Source organism: Bos grunniens, chromosome 11 (assembly GCF_055505025.1).
Source record: "Bos grunniens cultivar Pamir isolate PY7600 chromosome 11, Bosgru_T2T1.0, whole genome shotgun sequence".
NCBI lineage: Eukaryota > Metazoa > Chordata > Mammalia > Artiodactyla > Bovidae > Bos > Bos grunniens.
In genome coordinates, this window is record NC_141175.1 from 3,951,048 (window position 1) to 3,975,493 (window position 24,446).

Consider the following 24,446-nt stretch of genomic DNA (forward strand, 5'->3'; position numbering starts at 1 on the left):
GAGCCACAGGGTGTGACCGGGCCGGACACGGGGCGGTGCAGGCAGCCTCCCAGGTGTGCTCCTGGGGCCCCCAGGCCTGGGGTGTTCTCGAGCGGCAGGGACAGGGTAGGGCAGCGTGGAGCTCCCCAGGGCCCCGTGGAGTCAGGGGGCCCAGGGGGCAGTAGGGCTTCTCTGCAGGGTCTGGCGCAGAAGGGCTGGGAGCCGGCGCAGTCCCCGGAGCGCGCGTGCGTGTGGGCGGGGGGCTCGGGGGTTCTCGGAAGGGGCTGGTTTGGAGGCTCCGCGGACTCGCCCAGGGCGGTGCTGTCCTCTCCTCTGTGGGGATGAATGTCACACTGGAAACTTCCCAGCTTCCTGCATGGGTGGGTGTGGACGGGCGCTGTGGCTGCCCCCTCCCCAGCCACCTCCCCGGGGGTTCCCAAACCCCTGCCTGGACACATGGGTCAGACCCCTCGTGTCCTCCACACTCCAGGATACAGCCTGGCCCTCGGTTTTCTCCATCCAGAGGTGGACGGCTGGTGGGGTACCCCAGGCCATGACCCCGGGGGCCCGGTGATTCCTCCAGCTCACCTCCTGAGCTCGAGGGAGGGCCGGCCCGAGGTGCACAGGGCTGAGCAACCACGGGCACCTGGTAACACCAGCTGAGCCAGCCAGGGGAGGCTGGTCCCCCAAGACACCCTGAGACAGAAGGACCAGGTCCCCAGCCAGGAGGGGGCCTGGACTAACCCGGCCAGGGGCGCAGATGGGGCGGGGGACCCGGGCTGCAGCCCCACCTGGCACTTGATGAGCATGTTGAAGAACTCATCCCCCGGCTCCTGGGGCTCCCCGTCACCACGCAGGTGGCCCAGGTTGTTGTGGGTGATGCGCAGGCCGGGCAGGCTGCCCACGCTGGCACGCTGGTCGTCCAGCCGGCGGCTCTGGGAGCTGGCGATGAGGTCAAAGAACTCCTCGGTCTGTGGGGAGGCTGTCAGCGAGGGCTGGGCTGCAGGGCGCCAGAGGTCAGGCCGGGGAGGCAGGGACCCCGCCCAGGGGCCCCCAAGAGCGCCTCTGCCGACCCCAGACCCCGGCTGCTCTCAGTCAGCCCTGCAGGGGCCCCCACGGGGAGGGGGGAATGCAAAGAGCCCAGCCTCCCACGCCTGTTCCCTGCACGACCCGGCGTGTCCCGGGGGACGGGAGGGTGACAGGTTACCGAGGATTGCAGCCCAGGGCTCCCGGTGACGGGGGGCACTTTACAGCTGGCCCGCCCCACCCTCGGAGCCTGCAGCGGGGTGGGGGCCGACTCACCGACCCTCCCCTCCAGGGCTGGGGTGGCTGTGGCTTCGGCGGCCGCGGGCTGGCCGTCCTCCAGCGGGCAGCGCTGGTCGTCCATGCGGCTGCTCTGGAACTTGCTCAGCAGATCGAAGAAGCACTCCTCGTCGGGAGACGGGGCCCGGGGGATGCCCTGCGGGCCGGGCGGGCAGTCAGCTCTGGCTCCAGGCCAGCCACAAGGTGGTCCTGCTGTCCCGCGGGGACGCCCGGACACGGCCGGGAGGCTGCTCGGCTCGGACCAAGGTCCGGACCCTCCTCTCTCGCCTGCCCCGTGCCCCCAGCATTCTCCCCGACCTCTCCCCTCCCTCAGCCACCGCTCTGTCCGGGTCTCCTTCAGCCTCCCCAGATGCGACACTGGTGTGCCTCCCCGCACTGGCAGTCACCACCACCCGCCAGCTGCCTCCCTGTGCCCCGGGCCCCCCTGGGCACTCGTGTCTGCTTCCTGCAGTGAGCACCACCCGTGCCTGTATGCCTCTGGAGCCCTGGCACCCAGCCTGGCACTCACCACTGTCTGTTAAATGAACAGACGAGCAAGTGGGTGAGCGACTAGGCCCTCAACAGGCAGGAGCCTTTACAGCCGCTCCACACACTCCAGATGCCAGGGCCCTGCCAGTGACCCAGGAGGTGCCAGCCCCAGAGGCAAGGAACCCGACCTGGGGGAGCTGAGGGCGTGTTCCACCCCAGCCTCACTCTGGACCCGTTTATAAAATCTCCGATCAGTGGGCAGGCCCGGAGGACAGCTCAGGTGGGGACCGGGACCCTGGGCTGGGGCTGAGGTCAGGCTAGAGGTGTGGCGCCATCATCCCCGACCCCGTCCTCCGAGCACTGGCCAAGGGGTGCATGCAGCAGCCCGGGGTCTGCTCTGGGTCGCTGTGGCAGGGCGAGAGCCAGGACGCCAGGCTGGAGTCCTGGGGGAGATGCCCGCAGTGGGCATCAGTGTGCACTGGCGAGCACCAACGCTGGGGTGAAAAGGCCCCCCCGGTGGGGTCGGGATGGGAGGGCCGGGGCCACGGTTCTGGGCTAGGGGGTGGGATGAGGTGGACAGGCATGAGACCAGGTCACTGAGGCAAGCGGAGTCCCACCTGGCAGGGGGTGCTGGGCAAGCCCACTTCCACTGGCCTCAGTTTACACCCTGTGGAGGGCATGTCGGAAATGCAGGACCCCCAGTGCTCTGGACAGCCCGTCGCCCGCCCCTCTCATGGGGAAGAGGCTCGGTCCTGGAGTACAGCCAGGACTGCTGAGACCCGGGCTCTGGCTGTAGGCCCATGTCGGCCTCCACTGGCCGACGTGAGCGCGGTGGGGCGGGGCAGGAGCCGAGCGGGTGGCTCTCGAGGAGACCCCGCTGAGGCTCAGGCTCTCAGATTACCCGCTTCCTTACCCCCTGCTTGATCAGGGCAGGCCCAGAGCCAAGTCTGGGGGTTACAGTTCGGAGTCCTGCCTTGCAGGGTTCTGCTCTCCTGTGGGTGCCCACGGAGCCTGGAGGGAAGGGACAGCCCACGCCAACCAGCCCAGAGGGGCCCTGGCTGGGGGACTTGCTTCACCTCGTCAGGGCCTTGGGGACCTGCAGAAAGCGGCTGGGGGCCGGGGGCCGAATGTGAACTGGAGGGGGTTCCGCACAGGGCTCTGCTTGCAGGCCAGTGGGGGCCCCGGGCTGATGGGTGAGGGTTGAGCACAGCCCCGCCCCACTTCAGGGGACAGCTGGTGCTCCGGGCCCCCAGCCCGCCTCTGGCCCCGGCTGGGGTCTCCCAGGTGAACCATGGGCCAGGCCCCTCCCAGGAGAGGGGTGACCCGGGGGGGGTCCACGTCACTCGACATGTGTGCCCCAACACTCCTCCAGCCTCCTGCGGGCTGAAGCTCAGACTCCAGGTAGGCACCTGGAGTGGGCAGGTTGCTGAAGGCCCCTCCACTGTGGCCAGGGCTGGGCTAAGAGGGGCCCCCTCCCGGCTGTTCCATGGCGCCATCCCAAGCTGGGCTCCCCAGGCGCCGTGCCAGAGCCACCTCAGCCCAGAACCCGGGACCAGCCCGGGGCCTGGCAGCTGTCCCCCCCAAGAGCCTGGGAACACCTGTGAAGGGTGGGCGCCTCTCGAGCTGGACACTGCTGGACTGAGGCCACAGGCGGAGGGGGAGCCCGTGCCCTTCTCCCGGGACAGGACCCTGCACCCCAGCAGGACGCACCTGGGGACCTGGGCGCCCCACGCTCCCCCGCCCTCTCCTTAGCCCCACTCGGTCTTTCTGTCCAGAAGTCAGGGCTCCTTGAGGCTCACTCCAGCCCCTCCTGCAGAAGCATCAGCCCACCTTCTCCCTGGGAGGAAGGAGCTGGCCCTGGTGGCGCGAACCCTCCCCACCCCCAGCCCGGGTGGCCCCCTCCAGCTGCCACCTGCCCAGGACAGAGGGCGGGGGCCAAATGCCCTGGACTTGCCCCACGGTGCTGGCCCCCCGGGGAACTGCACTGGCTGACCATCCACCCGCCCTGGCCCCCAGGCGGGAACGCTTGGCCACCTGAGTCCGGTTCCCACAGGCCACGAGCCTCCACCGCGCTGGGGACCCCACACTCACGTGGATCCACAGCCGCTCCAGCGGCGGCCAGGTGGATGGGGCGCGGGACCACGTGGAGCCTGGGCAGGAAGCCAGGGTCCCTGCTGGGCAGCCCTGCCCGCAGTGCCCAGCGCTGCCTCACCGCCCAGACCCACCCAGCACTGTCAGCCTGATGCTTAAATAGGCCCCAGGGCGAGGGCACCTCCCCGTCCCCGCCCACCCCCGCTGCACGCACACACAGACACAGACACTCTCTCCATAAAAATTCAGAGATGGGGCTCGAGCGCGCGCACACACACACACACGCACACTCTCTGTAAACACTCAGAGATGGGGCATGCGCGCGTGCAAACACACACACGCACACTCTCTGTAAACACTCAGAGATGGATCTTGAGCATGTGCACACACACACACGCACACACATGCACACTCTCTGTAACCACTCAGAGATGGGGCATGGGCGCATGCACACACACACACACATGCACACTTTCTGTGAACACTCGGATCACGTGCGCGCGCACACACACACACTCTCTGTAAACACTCAGAGATGGATCACGTGTGCGTGCACACACACACACGCACACTCTCTGTAAACAGAGATGGATCTTGTGCATATGCGCACACACACACACACACATGCACACTCTCTGTAAACACTCAGAGATGGGGCATGGGCGCGTGCACACGCACACACACTTTCTGTAAACACTCAGAGATGGATCGCGTGCACACACACATGCACACTTTCTGTAAACACTCAGATGGATCACGTGCACACACACACACACACACGCACACTTTCTGTAAACACTCAGAGATGGATCGCGTGCACACACACACACACACACACTTTCTGTAAACACTCAGAGATGGATCCCGTGCACACACACACACACACGCACAGTTTCTGTAAACACTCAGAGATGGATTGCGTGCACACACACACACACGTACAGTTTCTGTAAACACTCAGCGATGGGGCATGGGCGCGTGCACACACACACACACACACGCACACTTTCTGTAAACACTCAGAGATGGATCCCGTGCACACACACACACACACACGCACACTTTCTGTAAACACTCAGAGATGGATTGCGTGCACACACACACACACACGCACAGTTTCTGTAAACACTCAGCGATGGATCCCATGCACACACACATACACGCACACTTTCTGTAAACAGAGATGGATCATGTGGACACACACACACACACACGCACACTTTCTGTAAACACTCAGAGATGGATCCCGTGCACACACACACACATGCACACTCTCTGTAAACAGAGATGAATCACGTGCGCGCGCACACACACACACTTTCTGTAAACACTCAGAGATGGATCACGTCCATGTGCGCGCACACACACACACACACACACATGCACACTTTCTATAAACACTCAGATGGGGCATGCGCGTGTGCACAAACACACACACACGCACACTCTCTGTAAACACTCAGAGATGGATCACGTGCGTGCACACACACACACGCACACTTTCTGTAAACACTCAGAGATGGATCGTGTGCATGTGCGCACACACACACACGCACACTCTCTGTAAACACTCAGATGGATCGCGTGTGCACACACACACACGCACACTTTCTGTAAACACTCAGAGATGGATTGTGAGCACACACACACACACACTCTCTGTAAACACTCAGAGATGGAGCGCGTGCATGTGCGCACACACACACACGTGCACACTGTAAACACTCAGAGATGGGGCATGCACGCACGCACACACACACACTCTGTAAACACTCAGAGTTGGATCGCGCGCACACACACACACACTCTCTCTCTGTAAACACTCAGAAATGGACCACACGCACGTGCACACACATGCACACACACACTGTCAACAGAGTTGGATCGCGCACACACACACACACACGCACTCTCTGTAAACACTCAGAGATGGATTGCGAGCATGCATACACACACACACATACTCTCTGTAAACACTCAGAGTTGGATCGCGCGCGCACACATACACACACACACATACTCTCTGTAAACACTCAGAGATGGATCTCCCTGAGCTTGGAGCCTCGGGCGGTCACTGCAGCGGGGTAGGGGTGGGACCTGTCTGGGGAGCACCTTCCCGCGGACAGCAGCCCCTGCTTCCTGCCTGAGCTGGCCCAGCGTGGGGAGGAGACAGAGGGTGGGGTCCTTCCCTGTCCTGGGCTTTGGGGGCCCCCTGCACAGTCGCCTCCCAATGCAGCAGACCCCTCGACCTCTGCCTGGCCTCAGACTAAGACCCCTCAGCCAGAGCAGACTCCTGGGCCTCCAGCTGCCCCAGGAAGCGTCCCTTTCTGCTTTTGGAGGACTCTGGGGTCAGTGTCCGCCTGGCCTGGGGTTGACCACCCAAGGTCTCTTGGGGAGGCAGCTGCGAGCCCCACAGGAGAGGCGAGGATGGGATGGGCACACCAGAGCGCCTTCCTGGGCCCCTCTGTCCAGCCCCCTCCACCGAGGGCTCAGAGCTGCTGCGGGGACTGGCCCTCCGAGGCTGCCTCTTTTTAGGTGCCTGCTGGACACGAGGCTCAGCCTATCGGGGTCCAGGCCTCCAGCCCAAGAAGCCAGGCTCTGAACTCCGAGTCGTGGGATCTTTCTTCAGGGGCACCGACTCGGCCTGCAGCCCCACCTTCTCCTCTACAGGGCCCCGCCTAGGGGTGTCAGGGGCCGATCCTGAGAAACCCCAGCCCACCATTCCCCGCTGGAAGCCCTCAAGCCATCTCCTTCCCTCCCAGGGGCTCAGGTCCCCTCCAGGGCTGCGGTGAACGGGCACCCGTGACACCCTGCCCCTCGGCGACCACCTGTCTGGCAGAAGGGATCCCCGGACTGCAGGCGTGCGGAGCGGCTGGACCAGTGGACAGGCAGGTCGGCTGGGCTGTGTCTGGGCGGCCTGTGCCCACCTCCTCAGATCCTGCCTTCGGGGCCCGAGGCTCAGGGGCCCCACAAGGGAGGGTGGGGTTTACGGCTTTGGCTCAGGTGCCTCCTGGGGACGCCTTCCAAAACTGCCCTTGTGCAGGGAGGCAGGTGTGGCTGAGGGTTCGCGAGTCAGACTAGTCTCTGCACTTCCTGCTGCAGGGGCGGGGGGTGCTGCTAAGCAGCTGGGGCGCAGGCTCTGCCCCCCACTCAGCCCCCGTCTCACAGCACGGACAGCCATCAGCTGGCACGCACAGTCCTGGGTGAAGCCAGGCAGTGGGGCAATGAGCAGAGGCCAGGCCTTCCTGCTCCTGAGCCCACTGTGGCTCCCCGGCACCCTGGCCAAGTCCTGCCCTGCCCAGCTCTCTCTGGCTGGGCCACTCCAAGATGCCCCCAACCTTCAGGGCTGACACGGCCCTGCTCCCAAACCCCTGTCCCAGGACAAATACTCAGTCCTCTCAGACCACCTAGTCAGACCCCGAAGTCGCTGCTGCGCTGGGGACAACATCCTTGCACAGCCTGGGCCCCAGGGGCCGAGGGGAGGGCCAGGGCCGGCCCCTTTCCCATGGGCAGCATCAGCAGCAAGCAGGCCCTCTCATCTGGGGCCCAATGGAGCCCCAAGCAGGAGTCCCAGCACCTTCCCCAGCCCCACACCCTTCCCTCATCCCACTCCACGGACACAAACTCTGGCCATCCGCCAGCCGTCCAGTGGGGCTGGGGTGAGATAGGGTCAGCGGAGGCCACCCCAGGCTCGTGGGAAGATGGGTGCAAAGCATCTAAGAATACCCAACACAGCACCCACGGCCTGCGGAGGCTGGGAGGTGCTGACTAAGCCCCTGAAAGAACTATTTTTAGACTAATTCTCAGAGATTTGGACCCAGAGGTTCTGCAAGGGGGGAGGGCTCCAGGCTGACCTCTGAACCCGCACGCATCGGGGCATGTGCCCCTCTGTGCCCCCTGCACCTTGACCAGACCCTGAGGCCCTGGAGAGGCCAGCTAGGCGCCTGGGCACAGTGGAACGCCTGCTCAGCAGCAAGAAGCCCGCCCCTCCCCCTGCGCCCCCGTCTGTCTGCCTCCCCCATCACCCGTCTGTCTGCCTACCCCATCACCTGGCCCGTCCATTCATCTCTGCACACTGTGTCCCCAGGACGGGGCTGCTGACTAGGCCTGAGGACCTGAGCGGCACCCTGAGCTGTCCTGCAGACCCTTCCTGGGCTGCCTGCAGTCCCTGCAGTGAGGCCTCCTTCCGGCCAGTGAGTCAACACTGCACTGAATGCCCTGGCCTTTCAGCAGGACCTTTGTCCACCAGGAGCCAGGGGTCAGCAAAGACCCACGACCTCAGCCCCTGGAGAGACCCCGGCCTGGCCTCCAGGCGGGCGGGGCAGGGTGGGCGGTGGAGCCCCCCACCAGCGCCCGGGGAGGGGTCACCTACCGTGCGAGGCAGCTGCACCCGGACGTCTGCGCTGTCCAGCGGGGAATGGCTGCCCTCCCGCGGCCTCCTCTCAGCCGTGTCGGGCCCTTCTTGGTACTTCCTGCTCCTCACGGGGAGAGGGAGCAAGTCCCTGCTGGGCCCCCGCCAGTCCCCCGCGTGGTGGCTGTCTCCATTTTGCTCCTGAGGGGGCAAGGCTGGGCATGGCCAGTGGTTCGAAGCAGCACTCCCCAGCACGGGATGCAGAGGGTCGCCGACCCAGGCGGAGACACTCAGGTGCCCGAGGGAAGATAACACGAGGGGCCTGGGTGGCCGGCAGGCAGGGAGAGGCAGGGCGGTGCTGCAGGAGCTCAGATTCCCCCCTCAAATGTCCACCTTCCCAGGCTGAATGCTGGGTGACCGTGGGCGGCCCTGAGCCTTGTCTGCAATGGAGACCAGCGTCCAGTACACTGTGGGAACCAGAGGCTCCGAGACAGCAGGCCATGGCTCCAGGGCCACACAGCACCCTCCCCTGGGGGGGTCCAGAGCGCCAGGGCCCACTGTTCCACCCGAGCAGACAGGGATGGGGGCTGGCCAGGCCGTGGGGGTTCTGCCACATTTAAGGACCGTGGTTTGACCCTGGGGGGTGTCGAGCCTTGCTGGCCGGACCAAGGGGAGGGTGAAGGGAGCCCATGGAAGCCATGGGGCCTCCGGGGGCCTCTCTGGGCAGGGGGGGCCCGTGCAGGGTCCTGAGCCGCAGAGGGCACATCGGTCTCCCTTGGCGAGGACCAGATGCGGGCATGAGTCCCAGCGAGTGTTTATAAGCTCAACACACACCCCCAGGCTGGTCACGCCCTGTCCCTCAGCGGCCACAGGTCCCTACTCACCCGCTCCAGGGGTAGTCTCAGCAGGTCCCAGGTCTCCGCGCTCAGCCTCTGCGTCCTCTTGGGTCTGGCCCCTGCAAGAGAGCAGGCCCGGTCAGCTGGCAGCAGGTCCAGGCTTCGAGATCAGCCAGTCTGGGGGCCAGGGACCACCAGCTCCCACCTCCTAACCCACGTGGGGGCCAGCGCAATGTCCACACAACCTCTGTGCCCCGCCTGGACAAGTACCCGGGTGTCCAGAGGGCGCTGACCGCACAGGGGCCAGGCAGAGTCTGGCTCGCCGGCCCATCCCACGCTCCAGTTTCCCACCGAGTCCTGGGCCTGGCTCTTCCCCACCGGCCTTTGCGTCCGCTGTTCCCTCCCCAGGACGCCCTTCCTGCGTCTGCACGGCCGCAGGCCTCAGCCTCCGCTCTGTGGCTCCCGCATCCTGCACCCTGCCCACACGGCAGAAAGCCCAGGTCCTCCCGGGGGGGCTGAGCAAGCACGCCTCTGAGGGCCCGGCTGGACAAGCCCAGGAAGTGCAGGGCGAGGGGCAAGCAAGGCCTCGGGTGGTGGTGGACACTCTGGGGGTCCCGTCTCTGGCCTTGGACCTGTTAACACCCTGTGGAGCTGGGCGCCCTCCTCCCCTTCCACGGTCAGACGGGCGGGCCAGCATGTTGCCCACCCCCGTGCAGGGGAGCCGTCTCAGATGCCCACTGAGCCGCAGTCATGACGTGGTGGGCTGCCCTCCGAGCCCCACAGCACCCGGCTCCCTGTGAGGCTGAGCTGCCCTGCGGACACCTGTGGCGAGGCGAGGGGAGCTAGACTCAGAGGCCGCGCCGTCCAGCCCCTCGTTGCGGCCAGGCGTGCACGCCACGGCTCATGGCCACGGAGGGCAGGGCGGGAGCCCCCAGCCTGGCACCCCCGCCCCCAAGCCTGGGCCTGGCTCCCGCAATTGCACCCACCGTGGGGGACACGGTACGCAGAGGGGAGCCGATTCTGGCGGCCAGTCATCCAGACCAGTCCAGACTGAACAAACGGAATGTCCGGAGCCTCACGAGGATGCGGCAGGCGTCCCAAAGCAGCTGGAGGCGGCGGCTGGACTGCCGTGCCCTCCTCCCCGCCCTGGCCCCCAGGGCTGGAAGAAGCTACCCCCATGCCCCACCCTCCGCTCCCCAAAGGCCGAGTAACATGCCGGCCAGGCTGGGGACACCAGGGGTCCTTGGAGGAGCATCTGTGGCCACCGTCCCAGAGCTGGGGAGGGAGTGGCTGCCGCAGCCCGACCAGCCGTGCCAAGGTGTCCGCAGGCCTAGGACCAGGCCGGCTGCCAGCCCCCAGCCCTGCTGCCCAGCCCCCATGGTCAGGCCAGGCCTGCTGCTGCCCCCGTGGAAAACGGCAGCCGGCCGGTGGGCCTCTGCCAGGCACCGAGCCAGAGGGGCATAGCCTCGGCCCACGGCTGAAGGACAGGAGCAGAAAGAGGGGACCCCGGCTGCCCATCACGCCCACACAGGGAGTGAACAGAGCCAGAGGGACCCCTGTCCCATGGCGCCTACTCACCCCAGCCGGCAGAGCCTCCTCTCAGCTGCCCTCACCCGACCCCCTCGAGGCCCCACGAGGCTTCCCCAACCTGGACGCCGGGCCCCAGCCCCGCACGGCTGCTCCTGTCCCGCCCTGGCCCCCACCACCAACGGCCCCTCTGAGCCGCACCCGGCTCCAGGGCGGGCCCCTCCATGGCCCATGTGGACGACAGGCGGAGGGCCCTCCGGCTGGGCCGGGCTAAATGCACCCTCTGTCTGCACAGTGCATTCTGAACCCGGCACTTCCAACGGTCCTAGGGCTGAGCCGGCCCTGACTGGGGACATTCAGGCGCCGCTGGCTGCCTTCCTGCCCTGCCCACCCAGGGGTCGGGCCTGGAAACTTCCCGAGGACCGCCCACCACCACCCAGTCTGAGCCCCTCACCCTCGTTTCTGTCCCTACTGGGCATCTCGACACACCTTGTTCCAACTCGCGGGCCTTTTAGCTGCCCAGCCCAGGGATCCTGCTCCGTCCTTGCGTCCACTCCCCGCTCCTGGCGGCTCCACCTTCGGAGTCCGCCCGGAACCGCCCTCCCAGCCCTGCCCCATGGTCCCTCCTCCATGCCAGGGCCCGAGAGGTGCCCGAGTTCTGGGCTGGGTCTTCCTGCTTGTGGGACCCTGCGGGACACCCCAGCTATGGGGGTGGGACTCATACACAGTCCACAAGGCCCCCGCCCCCTCCCCTGCTGCGGGGCCTTTGCACGGCTGTTCCCTCACCCAGGCTGTGGTTCCTCCCTGAGCTCCAGGCACCCTCCCTGCCCTCCTTCACGTCTTCACTTAAATGTTGTGTACAGATTGAAAGTCTGGGTCCCCCAGATTTCATATGCTGAAACCCCAGACTCCTAGCCAATGGTCCAGGGGGTGGGGCCTGGGAGGTGATGAGGGTAACTGAGGCTCACAGAAGACAGAGAGGCCCTCGGGGGGCACACCCCCTCCACACTCTCAGCCCCACCCCTACCCGTCTGCGATGCAGGACAAGGCCCCCCACAGGACCCCACCACATGGACACCCTACTGCTGGACGCCCAACCCCCAGAACCCTGAGAAGTAAGTGTCCGCCAGCAGGCCACCCTGTGTGTGGGCTTTCTTACGAGGCTCGAGCTGGCCGTGACAGCGGCCTCTGCGTGGCTCACCTACTGCTGTGTTTACGGCTACCCCCGCCCCACCCCAGATCCCTAGCCAGCCCCAAAGCACCTGTAACATGACTGGCTTTCTGCACGCGTCACTTTTTATCGCCGCTGCGGCCCTCAGACTCGGAGAGAACCCGGCACATAGTAGGTACTTTAAGAATGGAACAGGTAGCAAGCATTTACTGAGCGCCTACTGTGTGGGGCCGTGGGCAGCTTCACGCGCTGTCCCCTCTGGGCCGTCCCCAACAAAGAAGGTCCCGGCCATGGACCAGGACGTGGACACGTGGGCTCAAAACAAGGCAACAGCCTGGAGAAGGCCACAGAGCCCCAGGGCGGGGAGCCAGAGCCAGGATGGGCCATCAGGCCACAGGCGGGCCTGCATGGGGCAGTTGATAGGGCAGGAGGGCCAGGCTGAGAGGAGCCGGAGAGGAAACAGACATGGGGACAGGTGGGCACCCGTGGCCCCACAGCCCTGGTCTGTCCATCACGGGAGCCTGGGTGGGCTGCAGGCCACTAGCTGAACGCACAGACGGACAGAGGGCTGGTCTTCAGCCTCCCAGGACGTGAGACATGCCCTTGTCCCCACCCAGCCACCTTCCCGGGATGACCAGCCGGCCTGCTTCTCAGACGTGGACACGGTGGCTCAGCGAGGTTACCTGGTCAGCCAGGGCCAGAGCCCGCAGCCTAAGCACTCACTCAGACATGACACCAACATACACCCCCACCTCCAGAAATGGCTAGGCGTGGTGTCCAGGGACTCCAGGGGTTCTGGGGCCAGGGCACCCCGAGCAGGGCCCAAAGGGTGAAGGGACTGTGGTGGGCACAAGCTGGGGCAGCGGGGCGGATGGGCGTCCCGCAGAGGGGGCGGGCGGGCAGCTCCCCAGGGCTCGGGACTGACTCCCTCATCCTGTGCACCAACCATGCCGCCAGGGGTGCAGGAAACTGTCTGGCACGCCCCGCCCCCCGGGCGCCCTACTGGAATGGGCAGGGGTGGGCACACCAGGCACCTGGGGAGGACAGACCCTGACCAGGGGCACCGGCGGCAAGGAGGTGGCCCCGCCCACCCAGACTGGCTCTGGGACCTCTTTGCTGGGGTGGGGGCAGCGAGGGCCGTGAGGGTCACGTGCACTGAACCCAGCTGACCCTGGGTCCTGCAGCTGCACAGTGCCCCGGGCTTCATCAAGGCAGGGAGGAAAGGCCCTGAGGCCTGGCCCCCAGCCGGCCAGTGACCACCAGGCCTGGCACCACCACGGGCCTCGCCGGTGTCACGAGGCCATGCCCACCACAAGGGCTGTGGCCGGTCCCCCCGACCCTCCTCCTGGGAGGACGCCCCTCCACCAGGGCTGGTTACACCTCCCCTCACTACCAAGCTCTGGGTTTGCAGCTGTACCCCCCCAACACTCCCCATGCCCAAGACAGTTCCCAGAAGACAGTCTCCCAGCTTTCCGGAAACTGGGCCAGACCACCGCCGGCGCTCAGCATGCCCCGGAATGAACCGGTGAACGAATAAATGAACAAACGATGCCACTCCTGCAGACAGCGCTGCCACGGCCCCCGCACCCCTGCCAGGCTCACCGGACCCGGGGTATCCTCCGGGGCTGCCTAGACTCAGGGTGCTGGCCTGCCTCCAGCAGCGGCATCCCCGGGCCCCCAGATCTGCCTCTGCAGGCCTGGGCCCTGCTGCCGTCCTCCCGAGAGGACAGCCTCATCCAGCGTCTGCTGGCAGCCGGGCGCTGGCGGCCTTGGGGGAGGAGGCTTCCGGGGGCCCTGGCGGGGAAGGATCTGGCCCTGGGCTATGCAGAAGAGCAGGCGCGGGGAGGACAGAGGCCGCCTTGTTCCCGCCCCACCCCGCGGCCCCCTCTCCTCTGCCCGCCTGGAGGAGAAGGAAAACACCAGGAGAGCAGACGGCCGCTGGGCCGTGCCTCCGGGGGAGTCCTTCCAGATGCTGGGCCTGGCCCTGCCCCCACCCGCTGCTGGGGTTCCCAGAGGGCGGTCCCATAGAGCAGGCATGCCAGGGGGCTCTGGACAGAGCTGCCACTCTCCGGAGACCTCGCCTGCGGAGAAGATGTCAGCGTGCACAGGTTGGGATGGGGTGGGGAGCGAGAGGAAGGGGGGGCCATACTGCATCCCACCCTCAGGGGCCACAGTGCCCCCAGAATGAGGGCGGCGGAGGGTCCCAGAGCTTCTGCTGCTTCCCTTCCATCGCAGAGGGTGACGTGTGCCCCCGGCTTCCAGACTGGCCACTGTCACAAACCCGCCAGTGTTACAGCCCAGAGCCCCAGAGACCCGACACGGCAGCCAGACGGGCCAGGGGGCTTTGGAGGCCGGGGCAGGCGGGCCCCCAGGGAGCCCAGCCATGAGGGACTCAGGGCTGGACTCCCCGGAAACTTGAGAGCCACGGGTGGGGGACTCCGTGAGCTGGACGGGAGAGGACGGCTAACTGCCTGTCCAGCTCCCGCCCCACACCCCCTGCAGTGTGAGAGGAGCATGGGGCCACCCCTCCCCCTGCCTCTCCCCTCCCCCCTCCCCTTCCTGACCCCCCAACACACACTTTCTAATCTATCTACCTGGAGAAGTGTCACTGACCCACACGGGGCGAGCCCACCAGTGAGATTACAGGCTCTACAGCGATCAGCCAGCCTCAGCTGATTGGCACCAGGCCTCTGGCCGGTTGAGCCCCCCTCCCTCCTTCCAGCAGCCCCGACCCCGCTGTCCCTACAAGAAGCCCTCCCCCAGGCCCAGCCCCCCTCCCTGTCCTCATACCTGCCCTGGTGATAAACCTGGGGGGCTCACTCAGGGTGACCCCAGGCCCTCGCTGCCCCAGAGGCAGAAAGGACCAGCCCCGGGCCCCCTTGCCCCGCAGGGACCCTGTCTGTCTGTCACCACTTTCCATCTCTGGATCCACCTTGCCCCCAGCACCCTATCATTTCACCCACCCCCAACTGTGAGCTCCAGAACAGGCAGGTTCCGTCAAAGGCTGACGCCCCCTGGGCACAGGGGCTCAACACCTTCTGAGGGACCCCGTCCCTAACCTGGCAGCTCCGTTAAACGTTCTGCAGTCTGGGGGTAGACCCCACCGAGCCCCCCAGCGTGAGCCAGTGCCTACCGACTGCTGGTGGCCAGCCCGCCAATCCCTGCCCTCCCAGGCCCCTGCACCTGAGCTGAGGTCAGAGCCTGGGGCAGAAGGCATGGGACCTCCCACTCTGGCCCGTAACTCACCTTGGGCCTCATAGCCGGCCAGGTCTGGCTTCTCCGCGGCCGCCGGGCTGGCCAGCCGGCCCAGAGCCAGCTGCAGCTGCGCCACGTTCATGCGGGCCGTGAGCTCCCCGCTGCGGTCCCCGATCTGCAGCCAGGGGGGCTGGGTCAGTGGGCCCCCATGGGACCGCCACCACCCCAGGGCTCCAAGGGCACCGGGCCCCCCGCACCCAGAGGCTTGGTCTCCCGGGGTACGTACAGGAGCCTTCCCGTGAGCTGGTGGCCTTTCTCAGCCCCGCATCCCCGAGAGCCCTGGCGAGCACCCTCGTGGCAGGGAGGCCTCGTGCTTACCCGGAAGCAGGACACAGGAAGGGCAGGCGGGGGGCCCGAGTGCAGCTCCAGGGCCCCCCCAGCCAGGCCCTCCCCTGACCTGAGCTCCCCTGCCCGCCCCCCACCTCCTGGGCACCTGAGGGCCTTGCTCGCCCCTGGACACAGGGCGGTGGTGGGTTTGGGCAGCACTGGGGAGGGAGGGGACCTGGCTCTGCGCCTGGGGCTGCTTCCCAGGGGAGGGGTGGGGGCCGAGGAGCGGGAGGGGTGAGGCGAGGAGGGGCCGGCCGGGAGCCAGGGCCCACCCGTGCCCACCGACCCAGGGGCGACCCTGGTCACAGTGGGAGGGCCTGGGTGGACAGGCTCACTTCCCTAGGAAGGTGCCTGGTTGAGCGGTCCCAGGGAAAGACCCTCCCCACAGGGTGGCCGTGCCTTCATGCCCGGGACTGCCCCTGGCAGGTGACTTCCACTCGGCTGTTGGGCGCAGGAGTGCCGCGGCCCAGCCTGGCGCAGCTCCATCAGGGACAGGAGCAGCGGAGAGTGGCTTTCCAAAGGCAACACTAACACTCGGAGGGGCGAGAACGGGCCCCCGCTGCCCCCTCCTGACCATCTGGCTGCAGGAAAGGAGGGGCCATCAGGCCCCTCACGGGGTGCCGGGGCCCCTTCACAGGAGATGGCGACCGCCAGGAAAAAGTTCAGGGCACACAGAGGCAATGTCAGGAGCGGCTGGGGGAGGGCTTCAACGCTGGCGAAGGGCAGACTCAGGGCTGAGGGCAGGGCAGGCCCGGCTCACCTCCTGGGAGATCTCCAGGTGCTTCTTGGCAAAGGTCAGGGCCTGGGCCGGGCTCCCCATGGATACGTAGGCGTTCCCCAGGCTCCAGCATGCCCGGCCCTCGCCCACTCTGCCAGGGAGGGAAACTGAGTCCATGTCTGCCCACCAGGCCCGCCAGCCTGCCCACTCAGGCCCACCGTCCTGAGCCCCCAGCCTCCAGGTGGTCAGGGTCCCCACCTTGGGAGGTGGTGAAGGATGGGGAGGGTGGGTGGTCCAGGTGTGGCCTTGACCACCCCCTGGTGGCCGGTGAGGCTCTCACCCTGGTGGCAGCAGTGACTTCATTCCCTTGGCTCAATCGTGTCCGATTCTCGACCCCATGGACTGTAACCTAACATGCTCCTCCATCCATGTGATTTTCCAGGCAAGAATACTGGAGTAGATTGCCATTTCCTTCTCCAGAGATCTTCCCAACCCAGGGATTGAAGCCGGGTCTCCCTCATTGTAGGCAGACGCTTTACCATCTGAGCCACCAGGAAAGTCCTTGTTAATTTTTAAATTGAGGTAAAAGTAATATAACCTCAACCCCCGTAAAGTGCACGATTCAGTGGCTCCACGTACATTCACAACCTACAGCCCTTGCCTCAGACTACCTCCAAGACATCGTCACCCAAAAGTAAAACCACAGCCCCTTGTGAAGCCTCCTGGCAGGGCAGCTTTTTGGAAGACCCTTCCTCTCCTCCAGCCACGAGGGGCTCTGGCCTGTGGACTCTGAGCTTTCTTGCTGTAGCCACTACCCCCCAGACCTGCACGCACGGCTGTGAGCTTAGGGGTCTTGTCAGTCAGTCTGTGTCTCCGCAAAGACTGACGTGCACACAGATGTGGAAAGAGGGAGGCTGGAGGGGGGCGGGTATTGTTCAAGGGGGCAGCGAGCTGCGGACTGGGGCCCAGCCAGCCCAGCACCCAGGGGTCTCCCCACTCCCTCCCGGTGGGCAGCGCGGCTGACCTATGGAAGAAGACTGAGCCCCGGGGGGTCTCCTGGTGGTCAGAGGCAGAGCGGGGCTCAGACCCAGACCAGCGAGCCAACAGGCTGCTGTGGTCAGCCTGGGGCCCGAGGGGGCGGTCGGAGCCCTCCGTGGGCCTGCGCCGCCTGCGTCCCCGCTGCACACCTGTCAGCCAGCTCCTGGGCGATGAGCAGGTGCCGGAGGTGGTACTCCGCTGCACGCTCGTAGTCCTGCAGCAGCGTGTACGTGTTGCCCAGGCTGTAGCAGGCCTGCGCCTCCACCGCCTGGTCCTTGAGCTGCCGGGACAGCTGCAGCGTCTTCCTGGGGGGGTGGGGCAGCAGGAGTCACCCAGGAACGGAGGGGGGTTCAGGATTCCCCTCCGTCAGGGGCCGGGGCATTGCTCGCGCTCCCCAAGCCCCCTTCCAAGGGGTAGACAGGGGTGGGGGATGCGGATCCAGCCCCAGGACCCCACGAGGGCATCTCTCTGCCCCGCTGTGGGGTAACACAGCACTGCCCCCTCAACCCACGGCCCCGGGGAGGCCGGGCGGGCAGGCCTTGTGGGGGGCGCCTCCCTGGCCTGGTGTCCACGCGCCCTCGCCTGTGCCCTCCCCGGCCCACCCGCTCCCCAGCCGGGCAGTGGCAGCTGCCTACTTGTAGTACTCAGCGGCCACGTCAAAGCGCCCCAGAAAGATATGCGCGTTGCCCAGGTTGCTGTAGGCTCTCCTCTCTGCCGCTTTGTCTCCAAATTCCTTAGCGATGGCCAGGCGCTGAGGACGCAGATGCAAGGCCTGGGGTGGTCACGGGGCAGCCCGGCACCCGCCGCCGGTGGCAGGGCTGCACACCCGCCCGGCACAGCCAGCCCGACGTCCACGTGCCCAGGGGGCAGCCCAGGAGCCCCGGCACCCAGCCCAGGGAGAGCAAGGAGCTGGGGGCAGCCCCGCCACCCTGCCCAGGAGCCCCGGTACCCAGCCCAGGCGGAGCCAGGGGCTGGGGGCAGCCTGCCGCCCTGCTCACCTCCTTGGGCAAGCCATGGCCTCTGGGAAGCTGCCCAGCAAGGGGCTGGGGGCAGCCCGCCGCCCCGCTCACCTTGTGGAAGGCCATGGCCTCTGGGAAGCTGCCCAGTGAGGGGCTGGAGGCAGCCCGCCGCCCCGCTCACCTCCTTGTGGAAGGCCGTGGCTTCTGCGAAGCTGCCCAGCAGGTAGTGGGTGTTCCCCAGGTTGCCATAGGCCCTGCCCTGGGCCGCCCGGTCACCCAGCTCCTTCACCAGGGACAGGTTCCTCCTGGAGGCCCAGTGCGTGTGAGCCGTATCCCTGCCAGCAACACCCCGCTGCCCGCCCAGGCCAAAGGATGCTGAGCCCGTGGCCCCCAGGGGTGATGCCCCCTAATGGGGGCAGCTCAGTGCTGAGCTCAAGGACTCGTTTTCGGGCGCCGAGGCCCGTCAGGCCGAAGCCAGGGGTGGGTGCTGTGGGGAGGGGGGCCGCCCGGGGCCCCGCCCGCTCTGCTCACTCATAGAACTCGGAAGCCCGGCGCAGTGTCTCGCGGACGGCAGGCGGCAGGTGCCCCGGGTCCTGTGCGGCAGTCCAGGACAGCTGCTTGCCCTTGGCATGGTACACATTGCCAATGTTGTACAGAGCCCTCGCCTCCCCGACCTGGGGGTGACACCGAGACTGGGGCTGCCTCCAAAGCTGCAGTCCCAAGGAGCCGGGCACCCAGACCCTGCACGCACACAGCTGGTGTTCCCACGGCCTGATTTGTGGTCCCCCCTGCCCCTGGGGCTACGAGTGCAAGGGCATCACCTTGTCCAGACACTAAGGTAGGGGTCACGAGGAGGGGTCTGTCCCTCCCGGGTCACCCCTCTGATACTCCAACTAAGGGCTCCGGCTCTGCCACCTCCAAGGGGGCCCAGGCCGAGTCGGTGACCTCTCTGCGGTGGAGCCCTCCCACAGCAGTGATGTCATCCATACAGAGGAAGGGACGCTGACCCCACAAGGTCACCGGAGGACACTGAGCAGCCGTCAGGGGCCCAGCAGAGCCTCTCTGCCCAGGCTTCCTCCCAGAGCCACTTCCACCCCCGCTGCCCCCTGGCCCAGCAGTGACAAGCACTGTCGGTGGACTCAGCGGAGAGGTCGGTGAGAGGGGAGCGGACGTGGAAGACGGGGGCCCGGGACTCAGCCCCACGGCCTCTGCGTGAGCCAGAAGCACCCTTGTTTCTGAACAGGGACCGTCCCCCGTCTTCCTCCCAGCTAGGGCGCCCGGGACCCTGGGTGGTGTCCTCTGGGGCCCAGTCCCAGCCGGGGCGCCTGGCCAGCGCTGCCTGCCCACCTTGTCCCCCTGCTCCTGGGCGATGTCCAGGTGCCGCTGGCAGCAGACGACAGCCTCGTCAAAGCGGCCCAGCACCTTGAGCGTGTTGCCCAGGTTCCCACTGGCCTTGGCCTCCCCCATGCGGTCACCAATGGTCCTGGGGGGCAGAATGGAGTGAGGGGCTGAACCGAGGACTGAGCCCAGCGTAGACCTGCGTGAGGGCCTCGGAGGACCGGGGTGACCCCTGCAGTCCCTGGGATGGTGCTGGGCAGGGGTTCCGTGGCGGGCGGGCCAAGCCCAGGATGGACCCTCCACCAGGCCAGGTCTCGGTGAGGCCCTGGTAAAACCCGGTTTCAAGGCCGGGAACACCGGGAGCCTCGCGATGGGAATTCACCCTGTGGCAGCTCTGTTGGCGCACACGACCTCGGCTGGCTGGTCCCGAGAGCAGGGCTCAGGGCTGGAGGCGGAGGCCTGTGGCCAAGGTGCTCGGAACCGAGAAGCCCAGCCCCCGCCTAGGAGGTCTGGGGGCTGGGGTGGGGGGTGGACAGGGAGGGTCAGCAGGCGGCGGGGCGGGGCGGGGGGAAGCTCTAGAAGCCAGAGGAGAATGGAGCCCCTGGGAAAGGGGGGCGTGTGGGAGGGCGGGGGTGGGGCCGGGGCCTGAAATGGGCGGGGCCGGCAAGGGGGCGGGCCCCCAGGGGCAGGCCACTCGAACAAGGCGGGTGGGGGTGGGGCCGGGGCCTGAATGGGCGGGGCCGGCAAGGGGGCGGGCCCCTAAGGGCAGGCCACTCGCACGGGGAGGGCGGGGGCCTGAATGGGCGGGGCCGAAAAGGGGGCGGGCCCCACGCGGGAGGGAATGGGGGCGGGGCCGGGGGCTGAATGGACGGGGGCGGCAAGGGGGCGGGCCCCGAGGGTCGAGCCACTCGCGCGGCGGGTGGGGACGCCGGCTCACCGGGCCAGCAGCAGGTCGTGCTTGTGGTACTCCAGCGCTCGCGCGTACTCTTTCAGGTAGAAGTAGGCGTTGCCCAGCTGGCTGTAGATGGCACTCAGCGTCTTCAGGTCTTCGGTGCCCACCTGCACGGCGGCCTCAAAGAAGGCCACGCCTGCCTTGAAGTCGCCCGCCTTGCACAGCCGCTCACCCTCCAGGGCCAGCTCTAGGCACGAGGCCTCCATCCTGGTCAGAGAGGACGGGTCAGGGGTCCCAGCGGGCCCCTTAACGCCATCAGGCCGGGGCCCTGGCTCCTCCTCGCCACGACGGGGCCCCCCGGACGGCTGGGGCCCGGCTCCCTTTGGATGAACGCGCAGAGGCAGCTCTGGGTGGGGAGGCGAGCCCACCCCCAGGCCGGCACGCTGTGTGGCTCGCGGTGCCAGAGCCTCACTGCCCTTCCCCACCCGCCCCATCCCCAAGCCCGGGCCCCAGACTGCCGGGAGAAGGCATGAGTGCAGCTGCAGCCGCCCCTGCAACCGGAGGACACGGCCTCCATCCCGACTCCTGGCCGCTGGGCGGGGGGGCTGCCCCTGGGCCGGGTGCCACCCGCCACCCTCCAGAGGGGCACAGCGGCTTGGGGCGGGCCCTGATGCCCGCTGAGGACGGGAGGCTCACGGGGTCATGAGATGGTCGGGGCCACATCAGTGGGAGCTGATCCCAGCCCCTTCCCTGTCCTGCGTCCTAGAGTGGGGCCCAATCTCCAAGCTCTCGGAGGGAACTAGGCTGTCCCTGTGCCAGCCTCCTAACCTCTGGAGGCAAGGCTGCATCTGAGCCGATGTCCTGTCCTGGGGCCAGAGGGGGATGGGGGGGTGGCAGGCACAGAAGGAGTCTTGGTGGGGGGCCTGAACAGAGGGTGGGGACTCCTGCCGCCCCACCCCGCTGAGACAGCCCGCAAAAGTGCGCCCCGGAAAGGTGGGAGACAGCTCAAGAACCTGTCCCCGTCCCCTTACTCCCACCGCCTTTGCGTGTCGCCAGAGCTTGTGGAAGAGTAACTTAAAGTGTGCTCGCCAAACAGCCCGCTGCACCCCCGAGCTCATCCCTGCCTCATTAGGACTGAGCAACGACCAGGAGTTACCGGGGGAGCCAACGTTATTTCCCTAAGAAACAGGCAACATTTTCTAGGCCAGTGCTTCTCAACCGCCCTATCCAAACACCTCTCTGAGACAGATCACAGCGCCCATTCGCGCTGCCCCTGGGTCGTCGAGAAAACCAGGTGACGCCTTGAGAACAGGCTGGGACACAGCTGCGAACCCCCCGAGAAGCCGAGCCCTGTGCCCTGCACCCCACAGGCTCAAGGCGTTCCCCGGGCGGCCCCCCACATCGGGGTCACTGATCCTCCCCTCCCGGAGGGTGCAGGGCCCACGCCTGGGGACCCCAGCCTCTCCGAGACTCAAGCAGAGCCCTGCAGCCTCTGAGAGCTGGAGGTCAGGGACCCGGCCTTGAGACCCGGCTGTCAGACTCGTCAGCGTGTCCCGCTGACAACACGCCCGCCTCACCGAGCGCCCTGCCCTCCAGACGCCACATCACTGCCCACGGGCAGCGGCACCCCCACAGCCAGGGCCATGCATGGGGCTCCTTAATTAAGGCCTGCTCATCCCTGCCCAGCTGCTCGCCACACAGCCAACTGCCCTCTCCTTCCCGGGGACTCAGGGTCTAAAACGTGGGCGTTTCCAGAGCCCCGCGGGCACTGGCCCCAATCTGATCACAGGAGCCGCCCCCTCCCTGCCCAGACATGTGGCAGCAGTGGCTCAGAGCAGAGGTTTCTGGTGCGGGCAGGACCCTGGGCCTAGGCGTCAAGGGCGCAGGGGTGCAATGCCAGGGTGTGTGGCCGTCTCTGGGAGCGCCAATGGGGGGAGGCCTCCCCCTGGGGAGGCGCCAGGCAGGGGGTCCTGGGAGCCCCGCCCCCACCCCTGCAGGTGCCCGCCTGCCGCACCTCTTCCCCCGAAGGTCTCGCATCTTCTGCACGTACAGCCACAGCTCCAGGCCCACGGGCAGCAGCAGCGGGCGCGGGCGTGGGGCACCGTACACCACCTTGCACACAGCCTTCTCGGCCAAGCTCAGGGCAGCGGGCGGGCCCTCCGGGGCAGCAGCCGGCATGCTGGGAGCTCCGGGCCTCCTCCCCGGCCGGCTGCGGGGTCCCCTGCCCGCCCCCCACCCTGGCCCCAGGGCAGCCGGCTCCCACGGACCCCCCAGGTCTCTGGCAGGTTCTCCGCGGCCTCCCAGGGCCTGTGGCGGATCAGAGGATCAAGGGCGGCTCAGAGCTGGGATCAGCACCGTCAGCAGGGCGGGCGGGCGGGAGCCCCGAGGGAGCTTGTCCACACGCTCCCCTCAGGGGCTGGCACACAGCCGGGGGGGGTGCACAGCACCAGCGCCCCCCACCCCCAGACTCTTACTGCCCCCCAGCCCTGTGGCCGGTTCGGGGCCAGAATCCGGCCACACAGCACAAAGGAGCCTGGAGCACCTGGTTGGTTTGTGGGAGCACCGAGGACCCAGTGCGGGTGGCCCCCACCCCTGCCCCCAGAGCTGGGATGGGCAGGGTCTTCACTTGGCCTCACTTCGTCCTCCTGGACCCCTGCCATGTCCGCCCCCGCGCCCAGCCTGGCCTGCGGCAGGGTCAACGGGGGCACAGGGTCCAGGTCACCCTGTTAGTCCCCCGAGCCTCCGGGACGCTGCTGGGTGACCAGCACCTGACCGTCGAGTGAGCTCCAGGCCTCGAGTGTCCCCGGGTGCAGGGCCGGGAGGAGCCCGGGGCTGGGACTTGAGATGAGCAGACACCCTCCAGCCACCCCAGAACCTTTCCTGAAAGCTGCCGGCCCCTGGGCCGCCTTGGCAGCGCGCTCCCAGTTCCTCCAGCGCCGTGGCTGATAAGGAGGCTGGAGAGACCCTCTCTGGGCAAAGGGCAGAGCCTCTGGAGGAGCAGCGGTGGTGGGGGGCGCTCAGTGCCGAGGCCCAGCCCCAGGGCTCGGTTGGGCAGAGCAGCGGGGAGAAGCCCGAGGCCCCTCGGGGCACCGCAGTGGCCTACCCCTGCTGGGCGCTCTGTCCCCCCCACCATGGGCAGGCCCTCCTGCCAGGTCGCTCGCCCATCTCAATCATGGGCCTCGGCCGGGGAGGAGGCCTAGTGAGGCTGCAGCAGGGAACCCGGGACAGGGAGGGAGAGGCTGGGTTCAGGGGCAGTGAGACCCAGGCTGGGCCCTGACCCCCAAGACCACCTGTGTCTGAGCAGAGACAGGATGCGGGGGTGGCGGTGGGAGGCCTGGGGCAAAGCCGCCCGGGATACTGACCCAGGCCAGCATCAGCTCACCAGGGTCGGCAGATGCTGCTGCTCTGGCCGGGGCAGGGGGTGTCTGGGAGGGCGCTGGGCGGGTAGATCAAGGGTGCGAGGATGAGGACCGAGGCCAGCCGCAACCCGGTCTGCACCGGACCCTGCTTCTCAGGGGGTCCAGGACAGGGCACCCTCCTCCTGGCCCTGAGGCCTCTGTCAACCCCCGGGACGGCTCAGCTGAGGGGCAGGACAGGGCCTGGACCATGTCTTCCTTGCCCAGCTCCTGCCGATAAGCTGAACCCCCAAACTCTGCACCTTCATGTCAACCCCAGGCCCTTCCTCCGCCTCCTGGGGTAGCAGCCCCCCAACACCCACACCGCAGGCCATCCTCTCCCCTCCCCCACGAGACCGCCCACCCTGGCCAGGCCCACTTCCTGGCTCAGTGAAGAAGGCTCTGGAAGTCTGTCTCCCCACACCACCTCCGCAGGCCTGGAGGTATCTGTGGGAGCCATGTCTGCTGCGGAGGCACGGGAGCTGTGGAGCCCCGAGGCCACCGTTCAGTATCGGCCTGCCGAGCCGGCCTGCCTGTCCCTGTCCACTGCCCAGGACGCCTAACTGCAAGACGGCAGGGCCTCCAGCAGGCCTGTCCACCCAGAGGCTGCTGGGGCACGAGACGGGGGCTCCCTGGGGCCCTGGGCCAGACTGGCCAGGGCTTTCAGGGCCCGGAACTGCGGTCTTAGTTCCCCCTTCGCAAGCCTCACCCCTCAAACCCAGAGAGGGGCAGCCCATACACCTGGGATTTGCCACATGGGCTAAACAGGTCCCTAACT

General features: G+C 67.1%; 1 protein-coding gene across 6 annotated transcripts in view; it reads right to left on the reverse strand.

Annotated features, from left to right (window-relative positions):
• The window catches only part of GPSM1 (G protein signaling modulator 1), a 41,262-nt gene that overhangs the window by 1,656 nt on the left and 15,160 nt on the right, over nt 1–24,446 (reverse strand). For 2 of the 6 annotated variants that reach the window (XM_086324331.1, XM_086324328.1), the window contains 12 exons: nt 20,319–20,540; nt 19,391–19,526; nt 18,575–18,717; nt 18,225–18,348; nt 17,720–17,835; nt 17,234–17,389; nt 16,089–16,197; nt 14,993–15,116; nt 9,097–9,167; nt 8,234–8,413; nt 1,282–1,438; nt 771–979 (listed from right to left, as the gene is read on the reverse strand). In XM_086324331.1, coding sequence (XP_086180457.1) covers nt 771–979; nt 1,282–1,438; nt 8,234–8,413; nt 9,097–9,167; nt 14,993–15,116; nt 16,089–16,197; nt 17,234–17,389; nt 17,720–17,835; nt 18,225–18,348; nt 18,575–18,717; nt 19,391–19,526; nt 20,319–20,539 — 1,746 coding nt within the window. In that variant the 5' untranslated portion in view covers nt 20,540. Of the gene's footprint in view, nt 1–11; nt 313–770; nt 980–1,281; nt 1,439–8,233; nt 8,414–9,096; nt 9,168–13,348; nt 13,571–14,992; nt 15,117–16,088; nt 16,198–17,233; nt 17,390–17,719; nt 17,836–18,224; nt 18,349–18,574; nt 18,718–19,390; nt 19,527–20,318; nt 20,541–22,287; nt 22,467–24,446 lie in introns of those variants that run through there. The other 4 variants (XM_086324333.1, XM_086324329.1, XM_086324330.1 and 1 more) reach the window with 4 other exon arrangements.